Source organism: Cyprinus carpio, chromosome A1 (assembly GCF_018340385.1).
Source record: "Cyprinus carpio isolate SPL01 chromosome A1, ASM1834038v1, whole genome shotgun sequence".
NCBI lineage: Eukaryota > Metazoa > Chordata > Actinopteri > Cypriniformes > Cyprinidae > Cyprinus > Cyprinus carpio.
In genome coordinates this window covers 1,214,948-1,232,550 of record NC_056572.1, presented here as the reverse complement: position 1 = coordinate 1,232,550, position 17,603 = coordinate 1,214,948, and the positions used below count along the sequence as shown (strand labels likewise).

Here is a 17,603-nt window from a genome sequence, read left to right as displayed (position 1 = left end):
GCAAACATCAATACCTTAAATTTTATGTGATTGATAAACAGAGGTGTGACGTGCATTCTTTTTGGCTCATTAAAAATTAATCTTGCTGCCGCATTCTGGATTAATTGTAAAGGTTTGATAGAACTGGCTGGAAGACCTGCCAAGAGAGCATTGCAATATTCCAGCCTGGACAGAACAAGAGCTTGAACAAGGAGTTGTGCAGCATGTTCCAAAAGAAAGGGCCTGATTTTCTTGATGTTGAATAAAACAAATCTGCAGGACCGGACAGTTTAAACAATGTGGTCTTAGAAAGTTAGCTGATCATCAATCATAACTCCAAGGTTTCTGGCTGTTTTTGAAGGAGTTATGCTTGATGTGCCTAACTGGATGGTGAAATTGTGATGAAACGATGGGTTTGCTGGAACCACAAGCAGTTCTGTCTTGGCAAGGTTGAGTTGAAGGTGATGGTCCTTCATCCAGCAAGAAATGTCTGTTAGACAAGCTGAGATGCAGTTGAGTGTCTTCAGCATAGCAGTGGTATGAAAAGCCATGTTTCTGAATGACAGAACCTAATGATGCCATGTAGACAGAGAAGAGAAGTGGTCCAAGAACTGAGCCCTGAGGCACCCCAGTGGTTAGATGTTGTGAATTGGACACCTCACCTCTCCCAAGATATTTTGAAGAACCTATCTGATAGGTAAGACTCAAACCACTGGAGTGCAGTTCCTGAGATGCCCTTTGCCAGTAGGGTTGACAGAAGGATCTAGTGGTTAACCGTATCAAAAGCAGCGGACAGATCAAGCAAGATAAGAATTGAAGATATGGATTCCGCTCTTGCCAGTCTTAGGGCTTCAACAACTGAGAGCAAGGTAGTCTCAGTTGAATGTCCACTTCTGAAGCCAGATTGGTTGCTGTCAAGGAGGTTGTTCTGTGTGAGAAAGGCAGAGACTTGGTTGAACACCGCTCGTTCAAGTGTTTTTGCAATGAAAGGAAGAAGGGAAACTGGAAATTTTGTTATTGTAGTATGTCCTTTTAGCAGTGGAGACATTAGCAGAGAAGGAAGAGAGGAGTGACTGATACACATTAAGGTCAGTAGTATTTTTGGATTTGTGCCACACCCTTTCAGCAGCTCTAAGCTTAGAACGATGTTCGCGTAGAACATCAGATAACCAAGGGGCAGAAGGAGTGGTACAGGGTGGCCTGGAAGACAAGGGGCAAACAGAAAGTATCAGTAGCATTGTTAGCATCAAAAGATGCTAACAGTTTAGGGGGAAGGAAGCGAAGATGAAACCATAGCACATAGTCGGGAGGGTGAGAGTGAGCGTAGGTTATGTCGAAAGTTGACATGTGGAGGGGTAAGTGATGTGTCAGGGACCATGTTGAGGTTAAAAGTGAGGAGGAAGTGATCTGAGGTGTGCAGTGGAGTAACCAGTACATGATCAGTGGAGCAGTGTCGGGTGTAAATAAGGTCCAGTTGGTTGCCTGATTTGTGAATAGCAGTAGTTGACACTCGGTTGAGATCAAAAGAGGTAAGCAAAGTGTGAAAGTCTGCAGATAGGTTAGAGGTTTGTCTAGGTGGATGTTGACGTCTCCAAGCATAACTAGGGGAGTACCATCCTCGGGAAAGGTTGAGAGCAGCACATCTAATTCATCCAAAAAGTTACCTAGTGGTCCTGGGGGTCGATAGACAACTACAAAATAGATTTTAAGAGGGTAACAGTAAATGAATGAGATTCAAAGGAGCTGTTGATACCCAAAGATGGTAAAGGATTAAATTTCCAATCATTAGAGATAAACAGACCAGTACCTCCACCTCTTCCAGTCAAACAGGGGGGAGTGGGATAATGAGAAATTATTGGAGAGTCCTGCAGGTGTAGCAGTGTCCTCTGGTTTGATCCAGGTCTCTGTCAGGGCCATGAGATTTAGCCTTGAATGACTAATAATAGAAGTAATGAAATTGGCTTTGTTTACAGCAGACGGCAATTCCAGAGACCAATAGAAAAAGAAAGTACTGTATTAGCAGGCATAGGCAAAGTGTGCAGGTTGTTAGGATTGCGCTGCCTACAGTGTGTGATGCATGGTTTGCAAATGGCAGTGATAGTAGGGATTTGGAAACACATAGTAAGAATTGGTTATAAAAAAATAAAACAGAAGTGAAACAAGTAGTAGGAAAAAGGATTAATCAAAACAGTACTGTTTTTGTTTTTTTGAAGCAATGCCATTAAATAACTATTCTGGGTCCCCCAAAAAACCTTTCAGTGAACAGCTGTTAAAAGAACAATAATTTTCTTAGCGTTTAGAACATTTTAATAATCTGAAAGGTCTTCTCTAAAGCAGCATTTCTAATGTAAAGGTCCTTTGTGGAACCATAGATTCAAAAAAAGAACCTTTATATTTAAGAGTGTTGTTCTTTCACAGTTTTTTGACAGCCCTGGGTCACTATGAATTGTTCTTGTATGGCAAGGGTTGCATAATGATTCTTCAATAAATTCTACTTTTATGTTTCTCTGGTAAAATCGAGGCATACAAGTTTAGAATGACATGAGGGTGAGTAACTAATGAGAGAATTCAGATTTACATGAATTATCACTTTAAAAACAATATGATAGCAGTAACAGAATCTACAATGAAATTGTGTGTGCGTGTTTGTCTGTGTGTTTGCTGCTAAAGTTGTGTGTATGTGTGCAATAGAGATATCAGTGTAATCCATGTTGCAAGGCTCCACAGCAGTGCTGCAAACATGAAGACTGAGCATGAAATGAAATGAAATGTGCCACTGTAATCCATAATCGACCTGTACATGATGTATTGACCGAGAGGGAGATCTCTCTCTCTATCTCTCTCATTTCATCTCTGTCTCAACATGTCTGTCTCTTTCTGCTTGATTTCATGTCCTGGTCCTCTCTTCCAGCATGTTCTGTTTGTGATCCAACCGGATGCTTGAATTTAGTCGAGTGTGAAACGCTGGCGAGTATGTTTGTAAGCACGCGTATGTGCAGTCTCATGTAGTGAAGTACCCCTGTGTGTGTATTTTGTCTTTGAAGTGTGGCATTGTTACACACTGTTTGGTTTTCACACTCACATTCACCACTGCTCACCTAACTCACTGTGGTCTGTTCATGGACCATGATGCATTTCACTGCACCGCTCATTTGAATTCTGCCTTCCGTCTCCTCCGTCAAGTAGAGTTTAATTGCCCGTGTGGATGTAAATCTGGCATTTCTGATACAAAGACAAAAGTTTAAAGAATAAAAAAACAGCATGAAGGAACAGAGAGGACAGAGTTGTGGCTTAGTAGTTGGTGAGCATGTGGGAAATAAGTGTTTAAATCCAACTCGCAACATTTCTTATTCCCATTCCCACATTAATTTCCTGTTCTCTCTCTGCGATGATTTCCATAAAAATGGAAAAAAGGCCATAAAAATAATGAAGAGAGTGAAAGGGCTGCACAGAAGTTATGAAAGCGGTTTGGAGGGATGAATTCTGACAGGAAATGAGAATGAGCGAGGAGATTATTTAGCTGATGAAGGAAGTGGAGGAAAAGGAGGAGAGAAAGACATGCCTTTGGTCAAGCAGGCGCAAACGCTGTGTATGTGTGTGTGTGTTTGATCACTCTTTGATTGGATTAAGGTCTGCTCCAGGCAGCGTGAATAGGGACGTAATGCATTTGCTCTGTGGTCCATGTCAAGTATTTGTCAGGGGGTCTGTGAGGGCCGCTGACCCCCCATATCTGCCCTTCTGTGGGGCATCTCTGTATCGCTAGTCTCACAAAGCCAGACCTTTGACTAAACGGCAAAGAGCCTGGTTCACATTGTAGCTTATTCTGGCCAAGAAACGCCCACTTAGACAGGAAGAGAATGCGACCAGCCATAGTTCATTTTGCATTCGATTTGGAGGTGGGTTTATCCACCTAAATAAGTTTTCTTTCTACGTAAGTTTGCATACAACTTGAGAAATCAGTTGGAAACAACTGATGTGATCAATACTAGGCTAAACAAGAAGGATTTTAGTTGGTTCGGAATATGGAATATTGTTTGTTTTTTTGACTTTTTGACTGGTCCCACCACAGAATTTGAGGCTTTTTAGCAACATTTTTATATTTTGTTATTTATACATTGTAATTATTACACATTATAGGCTATATTTATATTTTATTTAGTAGTTGGAAATTATGTCAAACAAGCTCTAAAGAATATTAATTCATACAAACAAAAAACAGTTTTGCATACTTTCTAAAATATTACTGATTTGTTTTTGATATTTAAACTTTCATACTACTGACGTTTTTAGAATTTTACTCACTTATGTTCACCAGGGCTATATTTATTTGATCAAAAATACAGTAATAACAGCAAATCTTATTTTTTTTTAATAAATGTTATTTATTCCTGTGATGGCAAAGCTGAATTTTCAACTCAAAGCTGAGAAAAAAAAAAAATGCAGTTTAATGCATCCTTGCTGAATAAGCATATTTCTTTAAGATAAAATAATAATAAATAAATAAAAATAAAAAACAAACAAACTTTTGTACAGTAGTATACGTTAGCCAGATAGGTCAAGTGCCAGTTCTGTGAGTTGTCCCTAAACACTTACGCTGACCCTGGTCCATCGGGCTGTCTATATTTTCGAGTCCTGCAATAAGAACCAAAAGTGGGACTGAACACGAGGAACTTCTCCCATCCCTCTCTCCCTCTCTTAAACGTACACCCTCACACACAAAGTTAAACGAGGTCGCACACACTCGGCCTCCATTGTTATGTATGGCTGTGTTAATCTGACTGCTGGCCTCTCTTCCGCTCTCTTTGTCCCGTCTGCCAGCCCAGTGGCAGAAGTCAACAGCACCGCACAAAGAGCCTGCAAAACTGGTTAACGGCGAGGCCTGCTTGAGGCTTTGATCAGCTTTTTCAGGGTTCAGTCCCATGTTGCCCCTCCCTGTGCCGGGGAGTCTGCTGGAGGAGGCTGAATGGTTACACTCGAGGGAGGTTGTTAAGGGAGATGAGTGCGGAGAGAGGTGCTCAGGGTGGATACGTGTGTCACTGATTTAGTAGGGGATGTGATGTGCTGGTTTCTTTACAAACACTGTACCCCCTCTACTTACTTAAATGGTTAGTTCATCCAAAAATTCTGTCATAATTTACTCACTCTCACGTAATTCCAAACCCATAAGACTTTCATTCATCTTCAAAACACACAAGATATTTTGAATGAACTCTGAGAAATTTATGTTCCTCTATTGAAAGTCCATTGCCCCAAAAATGTCCGGAGAGAATTTTTCATATCACGAACAGTTTTAATTGCAGCTTTTATTCACATATAAACAATGATTAACGCACATAGAGCACATCAATTATGGTAAACATAAGTTCAGACCTGCTTGTTGGACACTGTTCATATCGATTACATTTACTATGTCTATACATTTCACATACATCGTGAAAGCTTTGAGGGAATTTATTTGTTATTTTTGAAGATGCAACATGAACTTAACATGAGGGTGAGTAATTTTTAAGTTAAATATCCCTTTAATATATATATATCTAATTGTGAGATAAAAAGCTGCAATTACGTTGTTTTATTCTTAAATTTATTGGTGGAAACGAGCTTCCATACTTTCTGGATCAGTGCACATTATTCCAATGAAGAAAAAGATAGATAGATAGATAGATAGATAGATAGATAGATAGATAGATAGATAGATAGATAGATAGATAGATAGATAGATAGATAGATAGATAGATAGATAGATAGATAGATAGATAGATAGATAGATAGATATTTGTAATATTGTGTTGTTACACTCTAAAAAAATGCTGGGTTTTCAAACCAACTTTGGGTCAAGTATGGACTAACCCAACTTTTGGGTTAAAAAATTTAAAGTAGAAATTTAACCCAACAGTTGGGTTATTCCATATTTGACCCAAAGTTGGGTTGAAACAACCCAGCATTGTTTAGGGTGTATGTAATATGCTCTCCCTTACAGCTAAAATCACCTAGGTCACATGAGCTGAGAAAATAAAATGAATAACCACATAGCCATTTAGCATTTAAAGCATTTTTAAGCTACTGTTGTAGGTGATTTAGCCTGTCTAAAATCTTGTTGGTTGTTAATTCAGTAATTTATTGCCACTTAACAGTAATATATTAACCAAGAAATTTGAAAAGAACATAGACATACTTATAGATGCTTTTAATGGTAAACTTGACCTTCAGCTTCTGTATATGGGTAGATACTGTTGTGTTTTCACCGTTGATTGCAATCCAACATCAAGGTCTTGGTCCGTTATGGTATTGAACTGCTTTTTATGATCCACTCATTTCCGATTAGTCAATAACACCCTGCCCTACCGTTTTTTTTTTTCTCATTGAATATTCTGATTTATTTGGAAATACATCTCATTACAAATGCCTTGCTCAATGGTGGGAGCCTCAAATTCTTTTAAATGCATAATGCATGCAAACAGCAAAGTGGACCGAATTTTATGCCCATAATCAGAAGTCTGGCTGAGTGAGACTACAGTGGTGGTGTTTCATGGAGCACTCTAAAGAAGTCTATATAATTCCTAGAGAAAATGATTCGTTAATATAACTCATTCATCTCAGTATGTAATGAAATTTAAAATCTGCCATGGGTGGTCAATGTGCTTTTATAAGTACTAATAAACAGCTAATATGCTAGTAATATGCATGCTGATAAGAAACTAGTTAATAGTGACAGAACTGGTCCTTAATATGTGACCCTGGAGCACAAAAGCAGTCTTAAGGGCCGTACACACCGGGACGAATATCGGCGCGCGTTATTCGCCAGCGTTTTTCAACGCGTTTTTTTTGTGTTCACACCCAAGCGATTTTCGCTGACGATGAGGCCAGTGAACATGCAAATTCATTCCCTGACATTAGATGGCGCTTAATGTAAAACAGAAATACTAGAAATACTAGTTCTCTTTTATCAAGATTTTTGTAATCGCTGTCGCGTTTGTCATATAGTTCTTTGTGTTCCGACACCAACGAGACCAGCAACTCTACATTCATCTTGCCTTGCATCTTCTTCGTCTTATTTCTTCCCGGCAGTGTAGACGCTACTTGGCGTATATCTTCTTCGTCGTTATGTATGTGTGCTCAGCAAGACAGTTTTGTGTTTGAGCGCCCCCAAGTTGTGTTTTACTGTAACTTCAGAAGCTCCAGACACGTGTGCAAAAGCGCCATTCTCATTGGTCGTATAGTTTTTGACGCGGTGCGTCAAACCAAAAAAAAACGAACCCGAGGCGTTTTTTAAAAAATGACGCTTTAACGCGTGGCGTTTTTTTCGCGTCGGTGTGCACACTCACATTGGCGCCCTTTGTTTAGTCACGAGGCGTTAAACGTCGGCGAATATCGCGCGCGAAATTCGTCCCGGTGTGAACAGGCCTTTAAGTCGCTGGGGTATAGTCTTAGCAATAGCCAAAAAAAAAATACATTGTATAGGTCAAAATTATCGATTTTTCTTTTATGCAAAGAATCATTAGGATATTAAGTTAAGATCATGTTCCATGAAGATATTTTGTAAATTTCCTAATGTAAATATATCAAAACTTAATTTTTGATTAGTAATATGCATTGCTAAGAACTTCATTTGGACAACTTCAAAGGTGATTTTCTTATTATATTTAGATTTTTTTGCACCCTCAGATTCCAGATTTTCAAATAGTTGTATCTCGGCCAGATATTGTCCGATCCTAATAAACCATACATCAACGAAAAATTGACACTTAAGACTGGTTTTGTGGTCCAGGGTCACATATTTGATCGATTAAATGCAGCCTTGTTGAGCATAAGAGACATGTCAAAAAATTTTTTTTTTTTTTTTTTTGGAACTAAAGTGTGTATTGACTGTGATATTCTTTGTGGCCTCTTGTTCGTTTCAGCACTGGCCAAATGAATTTTCCAAGGAGGATCCCATTAACAAGTTTTAGTAGCAGTTTAGTTCAGGACTGTGATTCAGCTGCGAGAGGAAGCACTCCGAGAGTCCCAGACAGTTTGTGTTTTGAGATACGCTTTCACGTGGCTCGTTCCCTTCACACAGAGTACTCTTAAAGTCAGAATGGTGTCTCAGTCTCTGTCTCTCTAATGGCTTGTGTTCATGGTTAATTAGTTTCTCCGGCACATCCGTTTTGTTCTCCATGGACCCAATGATGGTGGCCAGGCGCACGCCAGCTTTCTTCTCTCTCAGACTATTAGTCAGCTGGAATTCATTAAAACACACACACACTGATGAAGTTGCACCCTGCGCGCACACTTCGTATTTTTATTTGTTGGTTCTATGTTAATTAGCATACCTATGAGACGTACAAGTAGCATCTGTCGCTATTCTGCTATTCACCCCCCTCCCTTGCTCTACTTTTCATCCCTCCGTCTTCGTCTCGCTGCAAGGGTTTTTTGTGATGTTGGTTATGGCTTACTCTCTAGCGCCCCCTCTGGTGGTGGTGTATATTTTATGTTGATTCCAATTGGAAAAATACTATTTTATTATTGGGGATTTGATGTGAAGACTAGGTGGATTTATGAAAATATTCCTAATATTCATATGAGAAGTACATTATAGTGTCTTTGGTGTGTGTGTGTGTGTGTGTGTGTGTGTGTGTGTGTGTCATTGTGAATAGGCCTGGCAGGATTACCATAGTGAGGTGCTCCTTTCGCTGGCTTTGTGTGATTGCTGGGCCGTGACTGACGAGGCATTTCCCCCACGTAGAGACACAGAGGTGTGTGTGTGTGTGAGTGAGAGAGAAGGGGGGCACCAGGATTAAAGGAAATGTTTCCTGTTTATTGTACTGCATTGTGTGTGTGTGTGTGTGTGTGGCATTGTTGCGATGTGTTGGGTGTGTAGATTTAAAAAAAGCAAACACATTAATGAATGAATGTATATGGTTTGTTTTCATTATGACCATTTTTAATATTTTGCACTTAAGTGTGAATATGTATTTTGTGAGTGTGTGTCTAAAGGTTTCTTTTCGTGTGTGAAAATATGAATTTGAATTTTGTTTCATGAATATTTAGTACAGTTTGAATGTGACACGCTAAACTATCATCAATGATTGTTGGTATCATGCTGAATTTGATGGCCCTGGTCAGCTTTGGTCAGTTCCCTGTAAGGCATTTTGTGTATTTTCATTTCTTTGGACTCAATGGAGTTTTCTGCATTTATGTATATATGTGTGTGTGTGTGTGTGTGTGTGTGTGTGTGTGTGTGCTGTATTTTAATGCTGTGTTTGTTGATCTGCAGCTGTGTATTGCTGTAGTAACTGTCTCTCTGTCTCTTGAGAATGAGTTAAAAAAAAAAGGTCAAATTAGGGGAGTGGGCCTCTTGTACTATCCACACACACACACACACACACATATTAACAACATCTCTTATTGAAGTTTTATCTAATTCCATGTTGATGGTTTCAGTTTGTTTTTCTCATGTACTGTTCTTTTTTTTTATAGAATATGCAAACGATGAAGGAAATAAAAAGAACTGGACTATATCAGAAAAGGATAAATGGGTAATGTTGCTTTTTCTTTTTTTTCCTTCTTTTTTTTTTTTTTAATCAAATCTGTAATTAATAAAGATAATCCTGGTATTTTATAACATACTTTTCCAGTTATTTTTTAAACAGAAAATAATTATTTTTAAGGATTGTCTTTCATAGGAGGTGATTGCCATTTTGTCTGTGTGTGTGTGTGTGTGTGTGTGTGTGTGTGTGTGTGTGTGTGTGTGTGTGTGTGTGTGTGTGTGTGTGTGTGTGTGTGTGTGTGTGTGTGTGTGTGTGTGTTTAGGCTCAGATCTGTAATAAAGGAGTTGGCGCGAGGCGTGTCTCAAACCGTTACTACATTGAAAAATCCATCACATGTCACAACTGCAGCAAGTCCGGCCATCTCTCCAAAAACTGTCCCAGAGCAAAGGTATATCATTATCCACCCTCCAGTCACCTCATCTCCACTCAGTGAACGTGCTGACACCTATAGTACCGCATTAGCCAAAAAACCTGTTAACCATTTAATTTAGCAATTCTTGCAAAATTCTATGATTGACCAATCAGAATCATGTTTTTCAAATTTCAGACCATTGGATGTAAAATAAAAATAGATAACAATTAATTTTGAGTGGAGTGTTAAACAATTGCACATGTAATTGTAATTTCATTGCTATTTCATATCTGGTTTTCATTACTGTTTTTCTTTATATTCTATCAATGCAGGCTTGGTGAACATAGGAGACTTCTTTTAAAGCATATAAAATCTTACCAATCTATGGTCTTTTGAACGTCAGTGTATTCAAAACTTTTTTGGCCTGAATTTGTATATTTTTCATTCATTACCATGCTATTCACTCTACTTCCTTAGTGTGTGTGTGTGTGTGTGTATGTATATATATATATATATATATATATATGCTATAAAAATTGAGCATGGGTCTTGAGGTTAAAAGGCTCCTATAAACTATGACAAGTTGTAAGTTTAAGTGTTCCTTTTGATACTTAAATACAGTTATTTGTTTGACAGTTAAACTGTTTTGTACACTGTTAATATTGTTTGTGCAGACTTATTTGCACATAATAGGCTTGGAAACTGGGATATTTGTTATTATTATTGTTATTACAAATCTTTGATGATATTCACAGTAATAAGACATTTTATAATTCTTAAAAAAAAAATAAGAACCTAACCTGAAAATAGTTTTCTAGTTTTAATGCTTTAAAGACAATGCCATATAGCAACTTAAAAGTGTTAGTGTTGTCAAAAGTATTAATGTCGGTACAGAGATTTTTAAAATGTGACGATAGCATTTTGAAAGCCGCGTCTATCAGCGGATGCATCTATGAGCAGATATATAAGGGATCCGCTGATAGACACGGCTTCAAACGCTCGTGTGTGTGTCTGTGTAAGCGCTCGGTGAAGAGCGTGAATCACTGTAGCCAATCACAAACATATCTGTTGAGCATTTGAACGCAATGGCCAATCAGAGCTGTTTAAGAATCTGCTCAAAATGCTAGCGGGAAATGCTGGTATCGTCACATTTTTAATATTTCAGTACCAACATCTGCACTTTTGACAACACGTGTCAACTCAGAATAGTCCTTATTGTGACTTAGAGTGTGTGTGTGTGTGAGCAGAAGGTGCCATGCTGCTCATTATGTGGGCTTCGGGGACACTTACTGAGGACCTGTCCGAACCGTCACTGTTCTAACTGCTCACTGCCCGGCCACACTTATGACGACTGTCTGGAGAGAGCTTACTGGCACAAATGCTGCCGCCGCTGTGGCATGACCGGACATTTCTGTGACGTGAGTAGTGCTGTGTGTGTGTTGGTGGTGTGTGGACCATGGAGCTGAGATGTGTGTGTTGGGTTCAGAGTGTATTGTGGGGCATTGTGTGTTACTTGTTTGTTTGTGTGTTTGTGCGTCTATCTCTTGGGCCATTCTTTCTCTCATTAAGACAGACGCTTCACAGGCTGTGAGTGGGACACACGCTCCACTCGTCACCCCCAACAACAACCCCACCGAGAGAGACAGAAATGGGGGAGGAAGAGAAACAAGTCGAAATGTTACTTTTAGAAACGGCCGGAGAGATGAAAGAGGGGAGCTATAGCTTGTTAAAACAAAGGTTGGGAACATGTTTTATAACTAGGGATGAGTCAGGATCGATTATTGAAGTGTATTTTCTTGCATCGTGTTTTTTTTCTGCATCTCACGCTATGAGCGTTGGATTTTGAAGATAAGATTGAGTTAAAAATATTGTCCCCTCATTCTGTTCAGAACACATTCCCTCACTGTAAAAGCTAGTTAAGTTTGTTCATCTTCTGCTGTCTTGTGATTTGGAAACAGTTTTAATATAATTTTGGCATAGTTTTAATTGAAACGAAATTGGCCCCATTCATGCATAACACGACAAACAAACACATTTAGGATTTGGGTGCAGTTATACAATCCTGCTTCAAGATATTCTGCTGTATTTTATTAGTCAAAGTAAAAAGTTGTTCTGATCGTCTAAACTCAGTTACGTTCTCACATCACATGATCATAACCATAATGCCCATCATCCTCTATAACTATAGTTGTTTATGAATCTAGAATAAGCAGTAAATATAGAATGCAGAGGTTACTGGTTAACTGAACAAACAATTCTTCAGCCGCCAGCACAACATGACTTCATTATGCTCATAATCTATAATTACAGCAGTCTCAAAAACTGCTTTGTGGTGTTTGTTAATGAACTCTGAGAGTTAACAAATATCAGCCGCTCCATTTGCTTTCCGGTTTCTGGCTCGCTGTAACGCACTTATTCGTAATGAATGACCGCAGTTCTTGATATTTACATGTTTGTTACATGCTTGTGATATGTAAATGTTGAGCACTGAATTTGTTCTGAATGCAAACTTGTTTGCTAGATTTTTACTTATCGTGTGAAGCCTCAAATATTCAGTCTCAAAAAATATATTCAAATATTCAATTCAAAATTTACATTTATGACTACTTTTTTCAGTTTTATGTTTTTTCCTCATACGGTTACTTTTTTTTTGTTACTTAAAAAAAATATGTTTTTAAAGTTATTTTCTATTTAAACCTTTTTTTCCTTCATGTTTAGTGGTTTGTAGTCACTCTGATAACACGTTCGAACAATATTTGTGCTTAATTTGCCACAAAGCTGATTTGAATGTGAAAATATTAACTTGTTTCAAATTGGCTTCAGTATTCGTCTAATGTTCCTCAGTGTTCAAAAGACCTTTTTCCCCCCCATCAAAAAATCATTTTTTTTTTTTATGCAGTAAAACCTTCCTGATAAACAGAACAACACTGTAAGGGCTGTCATTTAATTCATGCCCTGAACAAAAATTTAAAAAATATTTGGCGCCCTCAAACATGTCTGGAAGTTTAGGACAACAGTTTTTGTATTTGGCAGAATGGAAATGTGTTTTTATTAGCTTCATTGCTGTATCGTCTTGTCACAGTGATCGAGGGAAAGGAAGGCAGATTCTTAAAGATTTGGAATGTTTTCTTCAATACACTCCGCAGGGTAAACCCTACAGAGACTCCCTCTCTCTCTCTCTCGCTCTCAGGTGGGGTTCAATGAAAAGCTAAGTGCAGAAATGAGTCCAGCTGCTGTGCCTTCAGCACTTTCAATTTGCAGAGAGATGTAGGAAGCTCACAGGGCAAATGCACTAACCAGCTGTCAACACTGCACTCTTTCTTTTCCTACTATTATCCTTTCCTTTTCAATTTCCCCCACTTTTTCTGTTTTCCTCTTCCTGTTCTATTTTCTTTTCCCTTTCCCTTTTGCATTTCCATTTTATTTTTCTCTTCTCTTCTCTTCTCTTCTCTTCTCTTCTCTTCTCTTCTCTCTTCTCTTATTTTCTTATCTTCTATTCTCTTACTCTTCTCTTATACCGTATAGTCTCGTTCGTCTCGTCTCGTCTCTATCTATCCTCTCTTCTATCTATAGGTCTTATCTCTTATCTATCTTCTTTATCCTTGTCCTTCTCTTGTCTCTTCTATTCTTTTATATTACTAGTCGTCATATTCGTATTGTCTCTTCTCTTCTCTTCTATTCCTCCTTATTATATTAGTCTCTTCTCTTTCTAGTCTATTTTCTTTACTATCTCTCTCTTTTCTTCTATTCTTCTATCTTCTATTTCTCCTCTTATCTTTCTTTTTCTTCTTCTTTTTTTTTATCTTCTCTTCCTCTTCTTTTCTATTTTCTTAGTTTCTCTTTTTTTTTTCTCTTCTCTATTATATCTTTTTTTTCTTTTGTTATCTTCTAGTCTATTCTTTTTTCTCTTATTCTTTACTATATTCTCCTATCCCCTTGTCTCTTCTCTTCTCTTCTCGTCTCGTCTCGTCTCTTCTCTTCTCCCTTCTCCTTGCTCTTTTCTTGTCTTTCTCCTCCTTTTCTCTTCTATTCTCTTTCTCTTTTTCTCTTTCTTCTTCTCTTCTCTTCATCTCTTTTCTTCTTCTTCCCCTTCCTTTTTCTTATCCCTTCTCTCTCTCTCCTTCTTCTTTCCTTCCTCTCTTCTCCTTTTTCTCCCTCTTGTCTCGTTCTTTCTCTTCTCGGTTCTCTTCTCCCCTCTTCTCACTCTCTCTCCCTTGTTCTCTTCTCTTCTCTTCTCTTCTCCTCTCCTCTCCTATCTATCTTCTACCCTATACTTTGTCTCTCTCTTCTCTTCTCTTCTCCTCTCCCTCTTCTCTTCGCTTGTCTCTTTCTCTTCTCTTCTCTTCTCTTCTCTTCTCTTCCTCTCCTCTCCTCTCCTCTCCTCTCCTCTTCTCTTCTCTTCCTCGTCTCTCTTCTCCTCTCCCCCCCCCCCCCTCCCCCGCCTCTTCCTCGTCTCTTCTCTTCTCTTCTCGTCTCGTCTCGTCTCTTCTCATTTAATCTCCACTTCTTCTCATCTCATCTGTCATCTTTTTTTGTTTTACTGTTTTATCTTCGTTTTCATATTATATTTGCACATTAACTTTCTTGAACTGGTTTTCTCTATCAGTCCTTCCAAAAAACATAAACCGGTTCATGAATAGTTTCCATATAAGGCCCGAAAAGGTTTTACTTTTTGCTTCTGCAGTACATTTAATCGAAGATGACAAAACAAAGCTTGGAAATGTATAGTAGAACAGAAACAAAGGTAAAAAGAAAAAGGGGAATGTCTCAACTTCATGTCCTTATGGAGGTCTGCAGCACTCCATGGAATTTTTTTTATTATTATTATTTTTTTGCATCATCATAAACCTCTGTGTGATTTTTTTTTTTTTTTTTTTTTTTTACTTTACTGCCAGACTTCATGTAAATATTGGGTTTTCACAGTGTCTTTTTCTGTTCTCAACAGGCCTGCCCAGAAATCTGGAGACAGTACCACCTTACAGTAAGCTTTGTTTTCTTTGTCTCTCATACAAAATGTGAAGGACAAGTTATGTACGAATTCATACCGACTGTGTTAAACATCTGAATCAAGAGAGTCATTTGTGACAAATGCAGAGATGTCAGTCAAGCCAACAGGTGTTTATGTGTACTGAAACCTCACATGTATGCAAACACACACATTCATCATGAGCACTATAGTGGCTCATATGGCTTGCGGAGAAAAGTCTCCATGTGTCCCGCTGGTTTTGTCTTTGTGTGAACGAGTATAAATGGTGGACTCCTGATGGTGTGTCGTGGAGAAGAGATCAGCTTTCATTCACCACAAAGGGCTGCTTTAAAAACTAGCCTTGTGTTAAAGTGTATAGAGTCACTTAATACACCGAATTCAAAAACGTCTCTGAGATATTTGTCACTTTTTAAAACGAGACGATTTGTTACATTGAGTTTTATCGAGTCGCTGTGTGCTTTTTTTGAAGGAATTGCATCTGTGTGTATGCTTTTTGTCACAGAACAATCTGAAAGTGGTTAATTGGCAAACTCACCGAGCATTTTCTCCCCAAAGATCCAGCAGGGTGAGAAGGCATGTGACAGTCACACACACAGCTAAACGTCAAGGGGCGCACTGAAACATCTGCATGCACACACATCGGCTCAGACTCCTGGAATATAGACCTCAGCCTAAGAGAAAAGAGCAGGTTGTTTGTCAATTAAAAGACGTGATAAAGCATGAAATGGGCTGCCAGCATCGCGCTGCGCCGAGCAGTCACTCGACCCGTCACACACACACAGTCTAATTAGCTAGGCTGCCTAATGAAAAGGCCAGATCGTTAGCGCTAGCCTGGTGCGCGGGGTGGCAGAGTGGAGAAAGAGAAAAAAGAAAGGTGGGATGAAAAGAAAATGTTGCCTCTAGGGCAGTTAAAGAGCTGCGTGGAGGGGTAAAAGTCTTTCAAATCTTCCTCACTTTTACTGTTACTCAGCTTTATGATTTCTTTCCTTGGTATTGAATAAAAATAATGTTTCCTGAGTTTGTACTGATTAAGTTCATGGCACCAAGATGGAAACTAATATTATTATGCATCTTTAAAAAGCATGTCATGGAATCTGTTGTTAAATAAAATATCCTTAATTATTAAAGTGATTGTTTCTACAAGAAAACTGTAATAAAGTGATGCCAGTGGTTTTGGTGGGTCACAGTTTTATTCTGACTGTGAAGGAAAAAATAAGTAATTCACAAAAATAAAATGTAATTAAAACAAATAATTTTCTTACTATAAAGTGTACAATTGTCTAATTTAGTTTTACAGGACAGCTTCTGCTACCGTTGTTCACTATAATTGTTTTATATTGTTTAATATAATATATGTTGATCATTTTCCATGTTGACAGGTTTATGCTTGGCTGTATTAATGCATGTCTGGAATCTATGTATATCGGGACATTTTAATTGAGTTTTTGTTAGATAAAATATTTGGTAACATAGTTACATGTGCTTACTATAGTAAAAACAGTAAATAATGCATAATTACAAGCAACTAATCATGATCCTGGCACTGACCCTATAGTAAGTACATGTAGTTAATTAATATAATTCAGCAATTAGACTGTAAAGTCACTTGAAAATAAAGGGATTCAATTGGTGTACTGTGTTGATACGATTTTGATAGACTTAAAATCTGGGTCCTGAATCAAAAATAAAATGAGACACACCAAATGAATAAGTTAAAGAAATAAAGAAAGCAGGGTGATTTACACAGTTTGAAGGAAATTCTTTATTAAATGTTTTACAGGAGTAAAACAGAAAATATTATTTCAGTGGTACCTATATAGTTACCAAAAAAGAAAAAATTGTTATATCACACACTGTGTATTAGTGGAGGACATACGTGGACTTCTGTCTGTCTGTAGGCTTTAGAATGGTGTAAAAGTCCACTTGGTTCTGCTGGGCTGAGTCCATCTGCTTGTGCATTACTTTCATCCTCTGGGTCCTGCCCTGGTTCTGTTTGTGTGTGTAGGTACTTAAATTGAGTCACCCTCAACAGACGGTCTTTAAGGCCTTTAAACTATCCTGGAGTCTAGAGGGCTCAAAGTTAAATACAGTACAGATACCCCTGTGTGTGTGTGTGTGTGTGTGTGTGTGTGTGTGTGTGTGTGTGTGTGTAACAGTAATAATAATAGTGATATTAAATAATAATAATATAATTATTTAACAATGAGCAAAAATACAGTACAGTTTATACTGTGTTTGTGTGTGTGTGTGCATGTGTGTGATTTATACTGTGTGTGTGTGTGTGTGTGTGTGTGTGTGTGTGTGTGGGTGGCTGGGTGAGGCCTGCACCTGTCTTCACTAACAAACAACCACTCAACTCTACTAAGTTTGCCACAAAACCCAAAGGAGACAGACAGAGAAGTGCGAGTGTTCACAGAGAAGCTATGCAAAGAGTGAAAGTTTTACAAAGCAAATGCATCGTCAATGCAACTTCTTGTCCACTCTGTTCTTATGCTCAACTTTAATTCAATACTAACACATAATTACACAAAATGTACACAACATGGTCGCAACATGCTATACTATATAGGACACCACTATAAAGGACACCACTTACTCCAGAAGTTAAATCAAATATTCTTTAATCTTAAAATACAGTAATAATCTTTAAAATACATTTTTAAGCATGTTCTGTATACGTGCACAACTGGACATATTTTCAGGTGCATCAGGAGCTTTTGTGTTTTGGTTCAGATATTACGGGTCTGAAGGGGAT

At 38.2% G+C, this 17,603-nt stretch overlaps 1 protein-coding gene across 1 annotated transcript in view; it reads left to right on the top strand.

Moving 5' to 3' along the window:
* LOC109053126 (zinc finger CCHC domain-containing protein 7) overlaps positions 1-17,603 on the top strand; it is a 49,906-nt gene that overhangs the window by 22,362 nt on the left and 9,941 nt on the right. The window contains exons 2-5 of the mRNA XM_042711072.1: positions 9,439-9,497; positions 9,772-9,897; positions 11,109-11,279; positions 14,807-14,842. Of these exons, the coding sequence (XP_042567006.1) occupies positions 9,439-9,497; positions 9,772-9,897; positions 11,109-11,279; positions 14,807-14,842 (392 nt within the window). The remainder of the gene's footprint in view (positions 1-9,438; positions 9,498-9,771; positions 9,898-11,108; positions 11,280-14,806; positions 14,843-17,603) is intronic.